Source organism: Phalacrocorax carbo, chromosome 4 (assembly GCF_963921805.1).
Source record: "Phalacrocorax carbo chromosome 4, bPhaCar2.1, whole genome shotgun sequence".
Lineage (NCBI taxonomy): Eukaryota > Metazoa > Chordata > Aves > Suliformes > Phalacrocoracidae > Phalacrocorax > Phalacrocorax carbo.
Window position 1 is genome coordinate 67,965,812 of NC_087516.1, and position 22,897 is coordinate 67,988,708.

The 22,897-nt window shown below is 36.5% G+C and overlaps 1 protein-coding gene across 3 annotated transcripts in view; it reads right to left on the reverse strand.

The window, feature by feature from the left end:
• The window catches only part of LRBA (LPS responsive beige-like anchor protein), a 418,626-nt gene that overhangs the window by 134,799 nt on the left and 260,930 nt on the right, over nt 1–22,897 (reverse strand). For all 3 annotated transcript variants that reach the window (XM_064450320.1, XM_064450319.1, XM_064450321.1), the window contains exons 41-43: nt 4,983–5,100; nt 3,411–3,513; nt 1,456–1,571 (exon numbers count right to left, since the gene is read on the reverse strand). In XM_064450320.1, coding sequence (XP_064306390.1) covers nt 1,456–1,571; nt 3,411–3,513; nt 4,983–5,100 — 337 coding nt within the window. The remainder of the gene's footprint in view (nt 1–1,455; nt 1,572–3,410; nt 3,514–4,982; nt 5,101–22,897) is intronic.

Consider the following 22,897-nt stretch of genomic DNA (forward strand, 5'->3'; position numbering starts at 1 on the left):
GTATTATTTCACAACCCAATCTATCAGGCTGTCAGAAAACATTTTCTAAAACTCCACCTAAGGTTTTTCTTTTCCAGTTTTCTTACAACCATTCAGTATTTTTCCATCCTGGTTTGCAGAATTTTTAAATGGTAGAGTCAGATCCTTTCTTTCCCTAATCAGTTGGTGGTGTTGCACATTATCTCTTACTCAGGATTAAGGCTACTTACATGACACCATGATATCTACCTTTATTGGTTTCAAACTGATAGCCATCGCAACAATCTTGTAACTCCCCATCATGGTCAACTAAACTTTCCCTTTTTCCTTAATGTTATCTTTTTGTTCCTTTGAACTTCGAATACCAAGTAGGTAAGAATTCACTTTATTATTTCAACAATATATCAAAGCTGAAAAGGATCATTCACTAGAGCCACAGAAAACAGCGTCATGATCTTGCCTCATTCCACTTCAGCAGCAAGGAGGCAAGCAGATCTACCCCTACTTTTATAAAATCTGCCAGCATCCTGGCATCTCTGACTAGATGACTGATTACAGAAATTAGCAAAACTGACCATTTGTATAAAATGTAATTACTGCGAGCAGAGGCACTTTAATATCAATTGTGTTAGCAAGAGCCAAGTCTGAAAGGGAATTAACAGACCTTTCAACGCTGTCAATACCATAGAATTAAAAAAAAATGAAAATTGAGAAATTTTCTAAGTTGCTCTGAGAACAAAGTATATTGGAAAATAAAAGAGAGGTCCTGAGATCTAACAATTAGCCTCCATTTACCAAACTGAAGTCATGCTGGTTAGAAGCTAATGGGGTAAGATGGGTTTAATGAAATATAGCTTAGCATTTACAGAAAGCAGGGTTAGGACAACCATACAGGGGTATGAATTAGGATTTGGGAATGGATGAATGGTGTCCTGGCACAGGAGTGCTGGTGATCCAGGAACTACGCTCGTTTCTGAGATCAACCATACATCTTGTAACAGCAGTATTTATTGTCTCCAGGAATACCCTGCTCCTCAGCTGAGACTTCCCAGAGGGTTCCAGTCCAAAAGAGAGCTTGTTACATCAGCAATATTTAGGAAGGATATTACTTATGAATATTAAAACTGAAAACACTACGGGATAAAGAAGTTACTATTGCTGAGACTATCCTAAATAGTAGACAGTCTATGTAGATCCTGTCCTCCCACAGCAGCCAGGGTATTCTGACTTTAGAGACATATTTTAAGTGAGGTTCAGTACAGTATTATGAATTGCATGCCTCTCTATTCTTACATAAACATAAAACCAATTATGAATAAAGTACATTTAGGAGGATTTTGTCAAGTTGTCTTCAGGAGAAAATTGTACATAGAGGAAGTTATTTATTAAGAGGGCAAAATCTAGTAGTATCCTATGTCTGTTGAGACTGTGTCACCACTAACTGCTTTTCTGAGTCATTATAGTAATTTGCCTTACCTGCTATAGTGTTTAGAAACATCAGGTATTCAAAGTTGGAAATTTCTCGGTGTTGCCATCGCTGGGTCATATTGGAAGCTTTGAAAATCTGTCGTGGACTAGCCAAAGAAATGCGTCTGGGAAAAAACAAAATTGGAAAAATCTAATGAGAAAACCTGGTGGGTCTTCCTTTTTACCTATCCAAATTTTAGTGGCAGTTGTACATATTCTTTTTACTAGTTCTACGCTAGATTTCTCTGAAGATCAAATGGCTATTTTGGATACTCAAAGTTCATTTTAAAATTTTTATAATCTAATAAGAACAAAAGACTTAAAACATCTGACAGCTGCATATGTCAAGATTTGAAAGCTTTCAAACAGAAACCTTTACAGCTGTGCAAATTTAGCTGCTCTGTGAAGGCCTGATGTATTACAGAAATACGTTACTAATGATTTAGAGAGATGGCAGACCATTAAATAAGAAAATTACACGACTTCAGATTTTCACATAAGAATAAAGTCATCTTTTAGGGGAGGTTTTTAAATCCCTCATGAACAAAGGAAAACAATGATAAGATGATAGAACTTCATTATGAAGCCCATCCTCTTGAGATTTAAATTCTGGACAGTGTTGGGGAGTTAGTCATAAATAACTCAGTTAAACTTTTAGAATTTTATGCCAGATTTCCTAATGTTTGTAAAAGACGACTATAGAGTCATTCCTTGGAGTGATAAATCAAGCAGAGAAGAGCTTATCATAAAATTCCCAAGACTCTTCTGTTCATAATAGAAACATCTGTAAATACCAGAACGACATCATTTAGGGGGAAAAAAACCCTAAATACAGTTTTAGTTCAAAAATCTTTACAGGTATTAGCAAACAATTAAAGAAAACAGTTACAGTAACTGAGTATTTATTGTTTTAATGAACTGCATTATACTGTAAATAAATTTAACAATATAAATGGATGTGAAATTTTGAACAAATATGTCTATACTTCCATGTATATTTAAAATTTTCACAATAATTTGCTTCTGTAAATAGAAATCCTTAAGTTCTTACAGAGTGGCTATAATTGCAATTTTTTCTGGACTTCATTAAAAAAAGGTAAGCTACAAAACACAGAACATCCCCAACTATTTTAATGCCATTTCTGCGTGCAGAACTCTTTAAAGAATAAAAATTTAAAGTAACAACAATCAAGATACTCCTTAAGGGTTGCTGTTTCTTCTAAAAATTTAGAAATTAATCTACTTAAAAATAGGTTATAATTCACTAAAATACAAGAGGTAACCAATCCAACTAGAGATGGGATATACCTCAGAAACTTCTATTTCCATCAGCTCAGTGATCATTAAACTGCACTGCTGTGCTTCATCCAGGGCATATCTGATAATCAAGCCCTAATCTAAAATAAAGATGTAGCAAACTGAATAATGTGCTTCAGTTTTAGGATGTAAATTTGAACAATCCTCCAAAGCTAAGACACAAAGCACACCATAGCAATTCTTCACATGCTGTTCAGCTTATATTGTTCTCCACATCACTACAATATCCTTCTGATAAGGAACTATCATTTTCATCTACATTTAAATACTACAGAGGATTCAAGGATGTTACAGTCAAGCTAATATAATTGAACACTGCCATAAAAGCTAATCAGTCCTACAACCAGTCTTAAATCAGTCTTAAATTTTAGTGAGTTGGCAAGCATAAAGAAACCTATTTTCCTTAAGTAGGGTAAGTGATTTAGTCTTTCTCCCAAAAAGAAGCTATCTTCCCTCTAGAGATCACAAAAAAATCTCAAATCCAAAAGTTTTTATTATGCAAACACATTGCAAACAGTATGTAGACGTGGTAGGTGAGGATGTGCATGTTTTGTAAACCAGTAGGTGTAAATGCTTGAAACCATGTAGGCTGGATTGATGAAAAAAGAACTCTTCAGAACTGACAGATAACTCAAATTATAAAATACCTGGTCTGGGGTAGTCCAAAGACAGTACCAACACCGACCCGAGGCAGACAGTTCACTACTTTCTTTACTGTTGCTTGGTCAGGGAAGTTGAACATGACGCCCACTGTGAACACAAGCGTTAAAATATGCCATGATTTTATACCTTTTCTTTTAGCCTTTCTGGCCAAATAAAATTTAACCCTAAGCTTAAGTGTTGAACAGGTAAAAGATTAGATGTTTCCTTCAATTTAGTGTAGATATATTTTTTTATAATTTCCTGAACTGCTTTTATTTACCACTAACAGGAATTTCAACAGAAGTTGTCACTGTTAAAAATCTTACAAGGTCTACATTTGTCTTCCTTTCTGAATAGAAGTTAAAGCTATATGCACAGACTGACTGTCTAGAACTGATCAAAAAAGTTTACATATTAACTGGATCTCACGTTTACTAGTTTCCTTTCTAGATATTTTCAACGTATATTCTTCAAAATATTATCTTTGTATTTTGTTTGAAACATTCAATGACACTTATGAAACAGCAACCTAAAAATCTAAACAACAATCTGATTATGGTAACGCCAGTGGAGATTTGTGACTTGACAGCGTACAACTACAGGCTCCAATTAGGAAGGTGTTTAAGCACATCACTAATATTCTGTTGGACAGTATGCACTTCAGATCTGCGAGATATGTGTCTGAATACTTACCAGCCACATTCAAGATTAGAGACCATATTTAGCTCAGACAAAACTTTTTGGACTAGCACACTAACTGCATAAAACATGTTATCCTATGAAACATTTATTGATTTCAGGACAACAACATTTCCTATCATTACAAAACAATGTTTTACATTTTAAAAGTGTCATCTTAAGACCTACTTTATTTTTCAAAATGTCTTTATCAGTATAAAAGCACTAAAAGTACCTGAAGAATCTTAGTTTAAACTGCAGAGTCATCATATAACCTGGTTTATAATAAAATTTAGGGGGAGAAAATAGTAGAAGAGAGTTTTCCAAGTCTCAACGCACTATGTTTTGAGTGACTTGTCACAGTACATATGCGCGTCTGGAAAAGGAACTGAAGAAAAAGGGAGGATGAAAAAAGGGTTCATAAACAAGGTAAATCCACATTTATTTCTTAGAGTTGCGCTAGGGTCTAACTGAAAGAAATTATTACTACAGATAAAGCATGAAGGTGTACCAACCAATGGTCTAATCTGGTAGTGAAGTTCTTTCGCTATGTTCCTCTTGGTGTGTATAACTAACAACTATCAACCCTCCAAAGGGACAAAAAAAACCCTTCATGCATAACAGACCACAGGTAGGTATGCCTTAAACAAGAGTTTCCAGAGAATGCCAAATGAATGTGGATATAAAGGAAAGAGAGGCATTGCTAATTGCCAGCTATCATGGAAAAAAATGAAAAGGAGAAACTAAACTACAAAAATATGCTAACTTAAATATTGAGACACTTATTCCAAGCACTTCTGCTATCTACGCAAACGCATACCAAAAAAGACATGACTGAAGAGCCAAACACAATGCACCTCCCCAAACAAACACTTGCCACTCCTCTAAAATCACAGTACCTCTATTTGCCATGAATATCTCCAGTGCCGTGTTTTGCAAAAGATAACGTCGGGAAAAGATAGATCGAATCTCTGAAAAGAGCCATTTTCCATGGAGTCCTTCTGTATATGCCAGAATCTAGTAGAAAGAGACAGAGAGAGAATGTTTAATATGTTTAAATATGTTGTCAGTATAGGTAATATCTTGTAAAAGGGAAACTGTTTGACCCACAATCATGGATTCTGCCAATTACATGCAAAACCTGCAGCAAAATTAAAATATGCTCAAACTTCAAATCATGTTATCAACCTATAATGGATTTTTTGAAGTCCTAAATTCAACTACTCATGTCAAGGATTTTAAAAATTTGCTTGTATTTTTTCCTTTAAAGACAACTGCCTATTTTCCAGAATGAAGGGAGTTTCAGAAATATTATGAAATGTTTGGCACTTCAGCAAAGCATAAAAAAAAATTCTGAAATGTATTACTAGTGCCGTTATATGCATCTGTACTCACTTTAGCGTTGTAGTAACAGGCCTGTAACAAATAAGCAGGAAAAAATGTCTTTAAAGAAAAAAATGTTCCTTACCTTTATCGTTAAGGCAACGTTCATTAATTCTGGAACTATAAAGGTTGGCTGTATAAGAGGTTAAGTATCATTTTGTCAGCTAAGGTTAAACACAAACCTGCAAATGAACTCAGCATAATCTCTCTATGGAGTAAGCGGTTGTCAAAGTAACTTGTTACAATTCCTGTCATCCCACCTGACAGACACAGATGCTTAGTCTGCCTTCACAATTCAAACTAATCCCATTTTCAGTCCTCAGCCACTTTGTTTCTTTGTTGCTTCACTTTTTCCTTTTCATTTCAAAGCTTAATTATGTAAGTGTTAAGGGACAGCGAGACTGGACATTTCTCTGCCTCACATTAACAAACCGTGAGCAAAGGAAAATCTGAGATTTGTCAATTTTGGCAAACACAAAAGCACTTAAAAGGAATCCATCACAGAAAAGGAGAATCAGATATAATCCTAGTTAACAACACTCTTACTACAATTTCATTTGAGCAATATATTCTGCATAAAAAAGTTTAGTTCAAGCCTTTAACATAACAAAGCTGCTAATGAACCCAATCATTTGTTTATATCTCTTTAACAAAGGAGGATTTTGCCTCGCTTGTAGCATATATTCACAAATAACCCGCGTTTTTGTAGCACAGAGAGCAGAAGCACTGTTATAAAAGCACTACACATTATAGTATAAAACACTGTACCACCTTTGTGAATTAAAAGCAAATAAGACTGATAAACAAAAAGCAGATAGCACAGAAGGTGAGAGCATACAAGGCAAACCATCTCCCACACCTTCTTTGTTTTTACTTAATCCCACATCTTTCTCTTAATACAAGTGCCACAGACAACTTCTCTCCCAACACCCACACACACACAGAAGGAAGGAAAAAAAAGAATAATTATTCTGATATGGAATTCTAGAAATGCGATGAAAGGACCAGAGATTGTCAATGGTTGCTAATCATTTCTGGAACTGGGGAACTAGCAGACTTGGGCCACGCTGACACTTTCCATACCACATCCATAACCCATCCACACTAATTGGCAGATTTGTATAATTCTGTGGTGCTATTCAGAACCACCACACTGGCTTTTGTCTCATGCATACGAATATCCTTTAAAGAGCACAACATCAAAAGAAGTAACAAAGGAAACAAAGTTGCAGTGCTCGTGTACAAAAATCTTTTAGTACTTTTGCTGGTATTCACCCATCTTACAATCTTTAAACTGGAGCTTATAATTTCAATGATTATTTTTTGAGACAGACAGAAATGTGATGACCTCTGCTTTTCTGTAGTAACAATTAAAACACAGCAGGCTGCTTGTCACTATCAGTCTGTGTATTGCAAATTCAAACACTTCTTACATGGATACGGTGAGTAAAATCAGCAAGTTAAATAATCAAGCATTACTTTTACCCTTTGAAGCAAGCATTTTTTGTGATAGTTGAAACCCTGCCCATGGCCAAAAGCTTGATGCACGCAACGTCTTCAAAATTGGAAGGAAAAGCACCGACTTGAAAATAGCACCTTACATTGTGCACCTTGTACAGCCATGATAAAGTTATTGAATTCAGCATAACAGGATTTACAGCAGAACTGGAACTGCACTGCAGAGACACTACCAGGCACCACTACAACAGTTCTTTAAACCACTCATTAACAGAAGTTATCAGGAGTGAGAAGCAGCTGAGGCCTAGCCAAGCAAGGCCTTCATTTCGAGTCGGAATAGTGTCTGCCTGGTCTGCAGCTTCACTTCAAAGTCTCTGGAGTTCAATTAAAAGTGGATTAGGTGGAAGCAGACCTTCTTTGGGACACTGTTCTCTAAAACTCCAGGCACACTGACAGCACCCTAGACAGAGGTCTAGCCTGCCAATGAACCAGTTGCTATGGAAACTGCATCATTACCACTGCTCCCTGCTCATCACATCACCTATAGTAGATGAAAGGTCCAGAAGACAAACACGTTTCTTTCATGTGTATTACTAAGTATACTTTATGAAAATCCATTTCAACCTTTTATTCCCTGTCAAACATCTGATTTTATTAATAGAACCTCCTAGTTGCAGAAACAGACTCATACGTCAAATTAAATTCAGCATTTTTATTCTGGCAAAGGGATTTTTTTTTTTTAAAATCAGTGTTACCACTTCTGATATTATCACAATTACAACTTTCAAAAACTATTTTTGCTTTTGCCTGTTTTCACCTGTAAGCCACACAACACAGAATTCTACTTAAGAATTTTAAGAACAACTACCTTCTTCATACTATTGTACAATATGTTGAGTTTAAAAACAACTCATTTATTTCTGTCTTTTGTCACCACCAGTTTTGGAACAACTTGTGAAGCAAAGACTAATGAGGGTGTACAATCTAATTTAATCTGCACAAATAGTACCACCTTCCCCATGCAAAAAAGTATTTATAGAATTTCAGTTGATTTGACACATCAGACTGAAATTTAATCTACTGCACATTTCATTTATATCAAAAGATAATGCACCATACAGGAGGAAAGACAATTTATAGAGTCTACTATTTCATTTTAAAATACTTAAACAAATGAGCCAATTGTAAAGTTCTACGGTTCCAAAAATCTCATTAGACAAACTGTTCTGTGATTAGACTTTGGCAACACCAGATGAACAGATGGCATGATAACATTACTAAAAATACTCAATTACTTTCACCTTTGCATGAAGACCCTTCTTTACCTCAAGTAATAGAAATGAAGGCCTAAACCTGTGATCAGTCCTCATACTCATCCTGCAGGCCCTGACACCGCACGCTGGAAGAAACTCCCCAAGAAACTAGTAAGTAAAGAACAGCCAGCTTCAATTTGCACTCTGAGGAGAGTTGCATGAAAAGTCAGGTAGCATAGTGCGATCACAAATTAAGATCATACATAAAGAAGTCCTCTCCTCATGATTCATAGTTGTACATCAGCTAATTTCCCAACATTAAAACACTCACTTGGAAGCTATACTGTCATTTTACAGTTTTGAGAAAAAATGCCCCAACCTACCCTTTCTTTAAAACCCTCCTCAAATGTTGATCATAAACAATGTCTCTCCTAAAAGATTACATGCAATAGTTAAAAGATACCATCACTCCAGCTGCCTCCTGAATTAGAAAAGTAATATTTTACTGTTACTAAATGAACATTTTGCTTTACCTTTTAAGCAAACCAATCAGCTACCGTATGTTTTATTTTATTTCAGAGAAAAGTACTATTGATCTTGAAAATGTGAATAGGCTAGAAGTAATTAAGTCTGCAAATGGGTTACAGAACCGAAACAGTAATTGAATAATTATATTACGTTAATGTGCCAGCCGATTTAACTGCCATGAGTAAAATAAAAACTAAATAGCTTATTTAAAAAGCTGATGCACATTTGTATATTTCTGGAAAAAGTTATGATGTACCAGACAAAAAAAAACAAAAAACAAAAAACAACAAAACACCCACCAAATTAAAAAAATAAAGCATTTAATTTGCATTTAAATTTGACTGCAGTTGAGAGATGAAATCCATAAATACATTCTTCTAGCAGCACTGTCTGTCATTTGGGGTCATTTTTGTTCAGGAAGGCAAAATTAGAGCACTTTGAGGTTACAAAATCTGACTCTTAGTTCATGAGGAACCTGGATCTCCACTACTATCTCAGCCCTGCAACTGAGGATCCTCAGATCCTATCGTCCAGGTACTATTTAGTTCCTGGCTGCAGGATTCACAGTGAAAGGGTCTTACTCTGCTCTTTGTTTAAATATGTCCAGGTACAACCAAACTAATAAGGAATTAGATCAGATTATTAATAATTTTAAATATCCAAATGCTCTTCAATTAATCACAGTGCTTATTAGTTTATCTTAGATTTCTCAAGAGAACAACGAATAAGATGTTAATTTTAAACCTCAGGTATTTATAAAATCAGCTACTGAAATCCACAGGCAAACAGTAATAGTCTCCCATCCAGTCCCTCCTGTGAGCACACAGTCTGCTATACAATCCTGTTCAGCATTTTCATGGGTGACAAACTCAATTAAACATATTCATTACTTTAATGTTCCACCAGACAGTTTTACCCAGCATTAAAAAAATTAAATAAATAAATAAATACTCTGTGACCTTTGTATCGATCAGAGCAAAATGGCTTATGCCTGGGTGTGGGTGGTGAAGGGATTGGGGAGGGGGGTGGTAAAGGACTCTTATGTTTTCTCTTCCAATTACTGGAGGAGATGATAAAACCACAGCAAATGATGTATCAGCTCATTTTATCTTATCGCTTTGGGGCTAGGTGACAATGAAGTTCATATTTCACTGGTTCCCATTGAAGATAGTGAAAATTACTTGCCCTTATGACCTGAAATTTCACTGGAAGACAGAAATTTCTCTTCTGCAAAGTAATGCAATTTTTCAGATGTCAACCTTTAGCCCAGCTTTAAAAATTAATTTCATTTATATTAACCAATGATATTGATATTTTCACAGAATGCTCTTTGATACATGAACCACTGACTAGCAAATTGATGTGCTCTGGAAGGATAAAATTATTTTATCTGAAGCTGCTGGGGACAGACAGATTTACCAGAAACTGAAATTCCTATTTCACAGTATACTATTTATACTAGCCTCATATACCTTAAGGCCTCTGGACCTGTAAATAGTTTAATCTTTAGTTAGGACTTAGTTTTGTTTCTAGATCTATTCAGTTTTGAAATACTATATATGCAACATACAAGTGAAAACACCATTTGTTTGGAAATTAATAAAGCCTAACTGTCACAGACCAGACATCAGTACACATGTAACATCATGAAAAATACTTCCCAGATGATTAAAATAGAGGAATGCATAACGATATTTTCTCTCTTTATCCTGATACCAAAAGTATATTTCAAAGTGAAAAAAAGCATGCAATGCAGATTTTCTTAAAGTGATTAACTACAGATAACCTCCTCCCTGATTATCAAGATCTAACTTGGAAAAAAATTTACTGGGGGACCCTGTATTCAGAATTTGTCTGATTTGACTGTGAGATTCTAAACACCTCACAAGGTCTCATAAATCTGTGAACAGCGTTAGCAAAAATAGTATCAACTATCTTACTCTTTTCTACTGCATCCAGTATTCCACAAACAATTCTTTTCCCCCTTTTGATTAACCCCACTGACTCATAGAGAGCAGGAGTTCATTACCACTGGCAGACAAGATTTAATCAACCCAAAGAACAAGAAGAAATCTGATTGCTAAACACAGGTATGGACATTAAATTATGCAGCCTAGAAAGCCGAGGTTCAAAGAGAAGAAAATGAATGTAGCTTTGGGTGGCTGTCCAAGCCCCGCAAGGTTAAGGACGTGAAGTTATGCCTTTCTTTGGAAAATAAGACAGCAGGCTTATTTATGGTAAAAAGGAGCCAGAATTGCAAGAATTCACAGATTCTCGTAGGAGTTGACTGATGTCTTAATACAGTGAGATTGTTACATTCTGATTTAAGAGTTAGCAGGATCTGCTTATCAAGAGGTAGATACAAAAGGCTCATCCAACTGTTTACATCATCTGGGACAGTTTGCCATCATAACAATTTACAAATTATACAGCTCACACCTTCTGAAACCGTGGTTATTTCAGCTTCTGTGTCCATCCTCAGGTTCTATCACTAACTCAAGAACAGGCTAGGTAAACAGTGATCAATGAGTTGTTCATTGACATGTGTGAAACAAATTGGTAGTCGCAAGTCACAGTGTGTTTCCAATAAACATGCATGCAAATTTCAATTATCAATTCCTGAGATGCGAAATGCTACAAAGTAAGAATTAGCAATAATTTATTACCATGACTACTAAGGGCAGCCTTTCTAAAGCAATCTCCCATAATATATCTCAGACACACTAAAAAAAGCAGCGTGGCTACCAACCCAGCCCGCAAACCATGCATTCCAGAAATGTCAATGCAACAGCTGCAAGCAGCAAAAAGATATATAAGAAAACAGAAAATCCTGACAGGATTTTTTTTAATGTGATATTTTGGACAGGCAGCTCTCTAGCCAATCATCCTCTTTTCATTTGCCTCAGTAATTTTCGCTTTATTCATTATACACTTGCAATGCAATTTGCAAAACCATGTTGCAAAAAAAAACCCCACGACACACTTTTAGATCATATAGAGATCATCAAGAAAGAAGTACATGCATTAACCTGGAAGTTCATTACTCCAACTTTCTTTTATTTATGTCAGTGTTTATAATCCATACACATAAAGGAGAATGGCAACTGTTTTTACTCTTTCGGGGTTACCTGTTTATGCTATTGGCTATAGCATTGGTGTTAATATCTACATAGACTTCATATACCTAGTAAGTACAAAGATACAGACACAAATCATAACTATCTTTTAATTGTACAGAAATAACTCAGAATAGTCATAAGCATAAATTCTATAAAGGAAACTCGGAGATGTGCATTGTGCCTTCCACATTGAAGTGAGAATCACGCTTTGTTTATGCCTCGTGAGTGGGTCTGTATAGATCTAGATTTGATTATAATCTTTGCTTAAATTATCTAAGGTTGAAAATACTCTTATGAAAGTGCATTGGTACACACACATGTTACAACCACACACGTGTGTACATATGTGCACATATTAAAATATGAATGAGAGAATGCATAAAAGTATACCATGCAGCGGGTATTTTCCCTTTTTTTCCTTCACTAGATCATAAGTTTTAAAATTTGGAGGGTGCTTTAAATCCATTCTAATTAATAAGTACAATTCTGGCTAGTCTTGACATCCACACAGATTGACAGATTCCATAACCCCTCTGTGAACTGCATTAAGTTCTACAACTTCATGATTTCATGTGTCAATGAATTCCATCAGTTAAACATACACAGCGCAAATACTAAAAAAGCTAGTTTTGTTGATTTCCTTTTGTATACATTGAAAAAATGACATTACCTGCAAAAGCTCAAGAAGGGAGTTTAAGCATCATTGAGCAAAGTTCAATGAAACGATTTCTCACTGTAGAAGCTGTCAAAGAAGCTGATCACATTAAGTCATGGAATTTGGATCAAAAATGCTGAAATAAAGTATTATTAATATTAAGCCTCTGTAGTAATGAATGGTGCAGTGGTGCATTCCATGCTAGCTACACTACATGAGACAGGATATTGGAAAATTAGGTGGAGACACTCCATTTGCCACCGTTTTACCTATGCAATGAGAAGCAGGTATCTGGACCACTTAGTCTGATGCTAACAACATAACTTTGTATCACCACAAGTGTTACTATGTCATTACTTAGCTCACTTTCAAGTTTGTTAATACAGAAAACTAAAAGACAAAGAACAGGAATCTTTAGATGTTCTGAATTCTGCCTTTGTGAAAACTCATCATTTAATTTGTCTTCCTGTCTCCTTGTGAGTTAACAAAAAAGGCGATACAAATTCAGGTTGTGATCATCTGAAAGTGATCATTATGGAAATGTTTTATTACTGAAACGACATTATAAGACAAAAACTCTTTTAAAACTTAACCTCAAAGGTTTTTAATATACTCCCTAGCAATGGGTATTACCATTAAGCAAAAAACAGATGTATGTTTTTGAGGTGATAAGTACAACCACGATCCAAATTTTGCCAATGTATTTAAAATAATCATATAGAAAACTTCCTCATAGAAGTAAGACAACATAGGACTCATTCAGCTGTCGTTTATGAGGAAGATACCCAGGTGTGTGTCTCTGAAATAAGTGAATTTAAAATACTCTTGAAGAATACCAGCAAGGACTGTTTTTAACTATTCTGTGTCTGAACTCTCCAGTACAGGGTACCTTTGAAGGGTCTCAAGATCAGGTTTCCTCCTGGAAAGATTTTATGCAACAAAGGGTACCAATTCTTTTTGTTCCTTCTCTAAGACAACTGAAGCAAAATTAGAGAAAGCAAGTGGTACGGATGCAGCCTCATCATCTATGATTAATCACTCATGCTGAGATCAGTTTGAGTTTTCAGTCAGTCTGTTTTTCAGACAATCAAAACTGATTTGTGGGAATTACTGTCATCTTATTCTCTCCTACACCATCAGACTTGAGTCTCTTTGGACAGGCCACTCTTTTCCTAATTCTGAGGAAAAAAATTGGGGTTTGTGCTTGCATAACAGAAGTGTCTTCTAATATTTGATAAACTTGTAACAATTAAAATTACAGTAATTAGCAGACAACTTTGTCCCTTTCCAAGTTTGAACACATTATGCTCTTGTGCTTTGCTCATCTTCTTTCTACTGGTGGCTCAAATATATGCCATGATGTTGTAACACTACTGTAACAAAAAAACCTCTCTAAACTATTTAAGGGATTTCAAAACAAGCCATAAAACCTTTCTCTTGTTTAAAAGATGGAAGTACCTGAGAAAGTCAGAAAAGCAATCAATCAGAGATCATTTTTTTATGACAAGAATGTATTAACACGTTGTAGATTGGGTTTTTTAACTTTAAGGTTCCGGTTGGTCCCTCTTCTTTTATAAATTTCCTAGTGCAGAAAAGCCTAGGAGATAATCTTTATCAGACTATATTTGTTGATCTCTAAGAAGTACAGGGTCTGAAAACTAGGCCAATTGCCAGATTAATGACTCACAGCAGTTCATATCCACAGCAGTATAACTAGATATGGTGAAAGGTAATATACTGGAGTATGTATCTCAAAAGCAGAGCACAGAAAACAATGTAGAAGCTATCTTTGTTTTCCTGTTTCTTAAAGTTATTTAGCCATTGAGGTTCATAAGGTTCATGTTTGCTATAACTGTGTCTTCAAATTCCTATTTTGAACAGCAAATCAGACTAGTCACGTTAGATTTCCCACTGCTGTGCCCTGCACCTGCCTCTTTTACCACTTTCAGGGCATGACTTCTCCCACAGGCTGCTTCTCTATATATCCAGCAAAGGTCTATCCAGCCAGAGTGTGTGCAAGTGGGAGCAGCAACTACAACCAAGAAAGAAGGGAACTAATGCACCTGCAATACTGGCAGTTGTCCAGTGTCTGCTGTTTTCATCTGATCTTACAGAAGATGGGCGAGGAGGAGAAAGCTAATGGGCAATGAAAAAATAAGTTTCAATGCCAAAAAGAAGGATTTTTTTTCCTTTTTGATGACCTGTAAGCTGACCTTCATATCCCTTCATCAGAAACAAAACAAAAACAAAAAACACCCCCACACATCTGGCAGGAAGCTAGAGTACCAGTCATCATGAAAGACTGCATCTGATCAGCTCATTAATGGGAACCAAGCCCAGCCCATACACAGAAGAACAGATGTGCCTCTTGAAGGCAAAGAGAAAAGTCAGACTCCAGAGCTGCCAATCCAGCAGTTTACATTAAAAGATTCTGTGCTATGTTTTATGAGAGATATGGCACAGAAGGTGCAGCTTGCAAAGGGATGGGAATGCAAAAATGGCTTCATGCCACCTTTGTGCTGCACAGACTCTAGGCTGCTGCAGGAACCAATTCCCCTTTGAGTAAACTGAAGCAGCTGCAGGGGCTGCTGTGTAATTACATCCATTTGCCTTCTTTGGGATGCCTGGTGGTTGCCCCATAGCCCAGGACCTGTAGAGTACTTAATGCTATAGAAATTTTCCCTCCTCCTCTCAAAAGTTGGGACAGAAGATGGACAGTGCTGCTAATAATCACTCCACTGCTCAAGTGCTTCTTCACTCACTACTAGTTCATTTTCTGTAAACCGAAGCACTATACAGGTATGACAACAACATAGAGAAATTGTTCTTAGTTATCAGGGGACATGTCCCCTGCATGCACTTTTCTTAATCAAGACACACATGATCATACCTCATATTCTGTATCTGTGTTCTTACCTTTATCTTGTATATCTCTAAAAGTAGATTAATTTCTTCAGGTAAAGGAACTAACTATAATTAGGTCAGTGACAAAGGTTTTGCTACATTCTGTGACTGGAAGGGAGAATCTCCTCTTTTAAGAACACCTGTAGAAATAACGTGACCGATTAAAATTTACCACGTGTTTGTAAAGAACAAAAAGCAATGTGAAGAGGAGGTTTTATACAATAACTGCTGTTTTTCATCATAGTAGATGGTAAGATACAGTAATTTAAGTTCAGCTTTAAAGTATTGCTACATGTACAGACCCTTTTCCAAGGTTAAGCAAGCCATGGACATAGCGAATGTGAGGACTACAACCACATCTAGGATTCTAGGGTAACAGAACTAGAACATAACCCTAATTTCAGTTTAAAAATGCACTAGAAAATTAAACTGCATTTCTAGTCCAAATGATTGATAAGAAAGGCTTGGAAATGTGATTCAAGTGTAACAGATACACAGACAGCAGTCTGGGGATAGCTGAACAATTGATCCAACAACATGATTTGCCTTGCCATTCCCCCTGGGGTATTAAATCTAAAACTTGCTACTCCTGAGGGCCCAGTAAAAAATAGCCTATCAAAGAATTCTGCAGATGACAGGAGGAGAGAGGGCAGTAAGTCTATGTGAAAATATCAGCTCTTGTGAAGAATTGTAATCTGGGCTGTGTTATGTATTTATCTTACAAATCCATGATGCTGTTTTGCACAACTGGAAGTTTTTTAAGAGCCAGAAAAAGCCAAGTCTAATGTGGGAGTATTTACAAAGCGCCAGGACCCAGCCAATACGTAACAGTGTTTCATAAATGCTGAAGTCAAAAGAGAAAAAAGTATTTTAAATTGCTTTTTTAGACAAACCTAACCTCATAGCAATATCCTATCCATCCTGCCCAAAGTGCTGCCAAGAACTAACTGTTCCTTGAGAAAATACAGCAATTTATCCTGCTCATACATATTTCATTTACAAAACTAACTTAAGGCAGCGCTTCCATAGGCAACTCTTATCAAGTAAATTAACTGCATTTGAAGGAATGGTGTGGGAGCCCTTCTTAAATCTTTTAAGTGGGAAAAAACCCTAACTGGGTAGCAGCTCCCTTCTCAGTCAGCTCCACATTTTGAAAAAGGTACATGTTTTCTAAAAAAAAGCAGGAAATTGAAGGCATGGGAAAAATTGATTTTGCAGAGGCATTTTCAGTTCTTAAGTGATTCAGTTTGTAACTCGATGTTCTTTTGTTAAAAAAAAAAAAAAAAAAAGGTGTAGTTTAAGAGAGAAGACCTACCTTTAGGTTAGTGAGGGTTTTCTCTATGAGTAACTGCAGCTGGAATATTTGCCTTTTAACAATTCAAACAAATAAAATTTAACAAGCATTAACAATTTGGGATCTCACATCAGTGAAAATCAAAAATATGTGTAATTAATTCTTTCCATAACACGTTGGCAATATAGATATTCAAGTAGGTTAATAATATTAAGATATGTGTCAGAGGAAAGAAGTAATGCATTTGAGATCTGAAATATAATAATATGACACCCTACAAGGAGGAACACATTTACAGCTAGAAACGTTTGCAGATTAATCTCTACATGAAAATCAATTTTCTACTGAAGGAGTTGGAGGTTGAAACCTTGTTCAGTTTAATGGCTGAGCACTTATTACAGGGCAAGGAAAGCATTCCTTACTTTGCCTTGAGTACATGAAAACTAGCTACTCAAATGACTTGGATGCAAAACTTGAGGCAGTAGCACAAAGACTAAAAGTAACTCACCCAGACACACCTAAGCATGTTCCACCAGTGAAGAAGTGATAAACTGATCAACAAAACTGCTTGACAAAAGTTGTATTTGTTTGTCCTCATATAATAATTATACAGTTTAAAATGTGGATTTTAAACTAAAAATACTTATCAACTTTAATCTGTTATATTAGTTGTTGAAGCTTCAAATATACAGTAGCATATAGAACCTACCAAAAAATAACTAAAATTGGCAAGTATCTGATTCTCAGCATTGCACCCAAACAAAATGTCGGTGTTGATAAAATCCACTTTTAAAACACGTATCCTTGCAAATCTTAAGTACTGTCATCTCATCTCCCTGTTGGAGTTTGATTGATTACGCCTTTTCCTTATGTTCATTAATCTCATCACCTTATCTTTTACACCACTTCATTTTAGCAGAAAGGCAATAATAAAACCCTCATCCATTATCCTTTTACGCATCTAGTCAAGTGGAAATGGTTAATAACACGCTACAAATTGAACTTCAATCACCTCATTTTCTCCTTTGTCGAATGCACATTAAAGTATATTCCAAAAGTGCAATTTGTTTTACAGGGGAATTTGTGTTATATTGCTACAGACAACTAAAATTAAGTGTTTCTCAGTTTGGTTATTAAATATATCCAACTGTCCTTTTATCTCTGATACCAAAACATTAACTCATTTTATTAGGGTGTAATAATACAAGAGCCTTATCTCCCAGAACACAGGGACATCTAGTCTGCCTAATAGTAAGTGTTATACAATGGGTCATTTATCTTTTTTTTTAAAATATGCTTCTGATAGTTTATGAATTGGTACATTATTGCAGATGAAATGGCTCCCCATTTAAGAAAAGTTATTTTGTTTACACACAGGCTTATCTTCAAATGCAAGCCCCATTAGAGAAGCGGTCTATAACTGTCAGAGCAAGTGAAGAGGGAAAATAGGTGGATGTAGAAAAATTTAGAGCCCAGTAATTTAACTCTGGCCACCAATTTCCTGTTTGAATATTAACTGTGTTCCACATGCACTTTGCAAATATTCTATGACCCTAAAATGATTCCACAGAAACACTAATTGAAATGAGTCCCAAAACTTGTTTTTGTGAACTCCCATCATCATTCCAAATACAGGCATATCTCAGTTAACTAAAATAAATTACATTTCTCAAAAAAAAAAAAAAAAGCCCTTCTAGTAAAAAAGTTCCCAAATTCTCAAAAGACACACATTTGGAGTTGTTCCTGCCAAAATGTAAAAGGGTGGGTGAAATTCTAGCTCTATTTAACTTAGTGACAGGAATCCCTTCTACAAAAGGGGAACAAGATTTTTCTCTGCTCTTTTCGTATCCCCATGGAAAAATTTTAACTTCCACTTTGGTCATTATCTCAATGAAACGAGACTAGTTTGACTTGCTCCTCAGTGAAATTGCATATCAGGATAAATATATATAACCACAAATACCATGCAAATATTACAGTAAAAAGGAATTTTCCCACATTTTGTCTCATATCAATTTTACGGAAACTTAGTATTAACCTTCTAAGAAGCCTGAGAACATCAAAGTTCCTACCTTTATTCAAAGAAGATTAAGGGAGACAGTCATTTTTATTACCATAAGCACTTACAATAATGTTACACTATGTAGATACAATAATGCTTTAAAAAATTAATCATTAAGGTTGGAAAAGACCTCTAGGATCATCAAGTCCAACCATCAACCCAACACTCCCACGCCTCCTAAACCATGCCCTGAAGTGCCGTGTCTACACGGTTTTTGAACACCTCCAGGGATGGTGACTCCACGGCCTCTCTGGGCAGCCTGTTCCAGTGCCTGACCACTCTTTCAGTAAAGACATTTTTCCTAATATCCAATCTATACCTCCCCTGACACAACTTGAGGCTGTTTCCTCTCGTCCTATTGCTTGTTACTAGGGAGAAGAGACCGACCCCTGCCTTGCTACAACCTCCTTTCAGGTAGTTGTAGAGAGTGATAAGGTCTCCCCTCAGCTTCCTCTTCTCCAGGCTAAACAACCCCAATTCCCTCAACCTCTCCTCATAAGACCTGCTCTCCAGACCCTTCACAAGCTTCACTGCCCTTCTCTGGACACAATCCAGCACCTCAATGTCCTTCTTGGACTGAGGGGCCCAAAACTGAACACGATATTCAAGCTGCGGCCTCACCAGTGCTGAGTACAAGGGCACAATCGCCTCCCTGCTCCTGCTGGCCGCACTATTCCTGATACAAGCCAGGATGCTGTTGGCCTTCTTGGCCACCCGGGCACACTGCTGGCTCACGTTCAGCCAGCTGTTAGCCAACACCTCCAGGTCCTTCTCCGCCAGGCAGCTTTCCAGCCACTGTTCCCCAAGGCTGTAGTGTTGCATGGGGTTGTTGTGACCCAAGCGCAAGACCCGGCACTTGGGCTTGTTCAACTTCATACAACTGGCCTCAGCCCACCGATCCAGCCTGTCCAGATCCCCTGCAGATCCCCCCTACCCTCGAGCAGACACCAATTCGGTGTCATCTGAAGTTATGACTATTTTTACATTAAAGCAAAGCACAAACATGCAGCTGTAATTAACTTATAAAAAGCTATAAAATCACTTTTACATTTCCCTCAATGGTCTACCTTTTTCCAATTCCCTTGTCCATTAGAACTTTGTCTTGTTTCCCAAGCCATTCAAACAGTATTTCCTCCCTCCTGCTCTACCATCTTCCATTCAACCTGCAGTTTCACAAGCATTTTTGCAAGTGGCTGCCCAGCTCCTGTTGCACCTCATCTCATCCATCCCCAGCCACTTTCTACTGCTACCCCAAACCCTCTGTTCTAACAGTAGTATGTTTGAGGTCATGCAGTAACCTGAAGTTGAATAAGTGATTCAGACAGAAAGTAACCTAGGGTGAGGTGAATTAAAAAGCCAAAAGGGTGAAGAAGATGCTGAGAGTTATTTTAGTCTGACTCCCTTCCCCACTCAAAACAACCACTCAGAACACTTTCCCAGGAACACCTGGGGAAGGGAGGGGAACAAGGTGATCCAATGGCACCTGAGGACTGCTTAAGCCAGTACTATCACTGAAAGGAATGCTTCTAAAACTTTGGTTTAGTAAAACACTCCAGTCAGACCAGCCTATATGTATGACTAGTTTGGTTTTCAGTCATGCACCTCTCCAGTTGCTTCCCTTTCTCTAAGAGTTAAAAAGAAGCTACTCATTAATATGCGAAGCTCTGCTGTGCATTTCTCTAGAAACTGTCTTAAAGCACTCCTCTAATGCCATGCCTCTAAAAGCTTCAACAGTTTGCTGACATAGCTGCTGGTTTCATGTTGAAAATTTCTCCTTTGGTCCTTGAAAATGTCTTGTTTCTCATTTTCTTCTACTTCGGCCACTATGTAGCTTTCTGTTGTTTCTCATTCTACGTTTAGAGCGGAAGATCTCTGGCCTGTGTTTGCAAACTACAGTTCTCTGATACTGCCACAGTCCATGACTAGGCTTGTATTGCACCCTAGCAATACAAAAAGCATTCTGCTTCAAAGCATAGGGCATCTTCACACTACTTTGTCTGTGTTTGTAACACATTCATCCCTGGAATAAGCAAATTCAATTCTTACTGAAAAGATAACTTGACCACTCAAGAATTCAGGCTTCTTCATCTTTGAAGTACTCAACTACTTTTTCAGCTATCTCAAGCTACATTTAATCTTGATTCAAAAATACATAAACAAGTTAATATGCTTGCCATCCACTCACTGCAGAGTCACTGAATTAGACCAAAAATACTGATTATTTGCTAAAACCTGAATGCTTAAACTTTCTTTTCTAGTTTCACATATGAAGACCAAAATTGTACTTGGCATCCAAAACTCAAATTTTCAGCATGACTTGCATGCAGTCAGCACTTCCAGGTAGCTCCTTAAAATATTAGAAGCATATCAACGTAACAAATTTTAAAATCCCTGCTTTCTAGACTATGTGCATACTTAGAATTTGATCGAAATCATCAACTGATTTCTTTTTTTCATTTTGATCATTTTTCTGAAAGTTAGCTTTCAGAAACTGCTTTAAGTATCCTCTCTTAATAACATTCCCCTCTTCTGAATGTATAACTGAAGAGGTTTTCTACTTGTTTCCCTCTCATTATTTAATTTACATTAAAACAGATGTTCAAGAGAGCCTTTTAGGTTCTTTATGAGAAAGTCTAGTACCCAAGTGAAGTAAATAGGAAATTAGGGCAAGCTATAAACATAAGAAGCTTCTAAATTGCTGTCTGGAGTTTACCAATAGAGGTGCAAGTTTACACAATGTAAGTTCAACCCTTCAGCTGATGCCACACTTTTGCAAAATGTAAATCACTGATGCTATAGTACTTGAATGCGGCAATTCATTGCAGAAATAAATGAACAACTGAATACTAAGCAAGTCAACATGAGTCTTGATTCTAGTCTCTAACCACCGTTCCTGTACCACATAACATGTCATCATCCATAAGTAAATGAGTTAATCAATTTAATGAGGATTCAGACAAATCGGCTGCCTAATGAGCACTCAAACTGATGTGGCAAGGGTTATGCTCCAGTGCTGACAAAATCAGTTTGATGAAACTGTGACAAAAGCAGCAAAGCACTGTTCCTCCAGCACATTTTCCTGCATCTTATTAACATGAAATTATAATCACTATTTGCAAACTGTATAGGGAAACCCATTATTGTGTAAGTCACGTAACATATGCTTTATCTATTCTTCTTTCCAGCAAACCTGTGTATACTTGTTGGAATTCAGTTTAGTAATTTTTCAGTTCTTTTTGAAAATGGCACTCAGTTAGAGCTGGTTAAAGTAATTTTGACTGAGCATGCCAAGAGAATTTCCAGAGACATTACGTTGTATGATTTTGCATTTTATGAACATGCCATTTGGCAATAAATATAAAATAGACCAGGCAAAATAAATCAAAATATTCTGCAGCTTTACAAACAGTCCAGGAAATTAACACTGGAATCTCTTTAAAAGCCAATAGAAAAAATCTGACTACAGTTTTCAGATGAATGGTTATGCTCTTATGTTAGTTTCCCTACTCCATAATGCAAAAATCATAGGCCAAGGAAAGACATTAACCTAACTAGTATCTTAACTACTTTATCGAAATCCTTTAATCAGGATTCCTGTAAGAATTTTCTAGCAGTACTAACAGTTATGTTTAGGTTCAAAATGCAGGGCCAAGGAGTGTCCAGAAGACTTGAACATAAGACTTGAAAATAATTAAAAATGGAAATCTGTCAAGTAAAAAAAGCCATAATTTTAAAAAGTAAAACTTAATTCTTACTTTCCAAGTATTATGTGCCTAGAAAACTTTCTGTAGGGAAGGAAAAGCAGCTCGGCACAGGATTGCTTAAGTGCAAGTGACAAAAAGGTATATCAGAAAAATTTTTACATGTAATAGCCATGATTAAAAGCAGTTTCTAAATAGCATTGGTGTACCTGGAGCCATACAGATCATATAACCCTGCACTAGGGTTACAAGAATATATTTCTGGATGTTTTCATAAAGCCTGTAACAATTTAATATTTATACACTAATGACTTTCCTTTCTTCAGGTGAAAGTGTTGCACCTGAAGTATCTGATTGCTACCCTATGAGCACTACGAGGATGGGGGGGAAATGGTAGAAGTCATAACTGTTGCCCAGGAACATGGGATGAAGCAGCTTTAAAATTTCAGCACAAAGT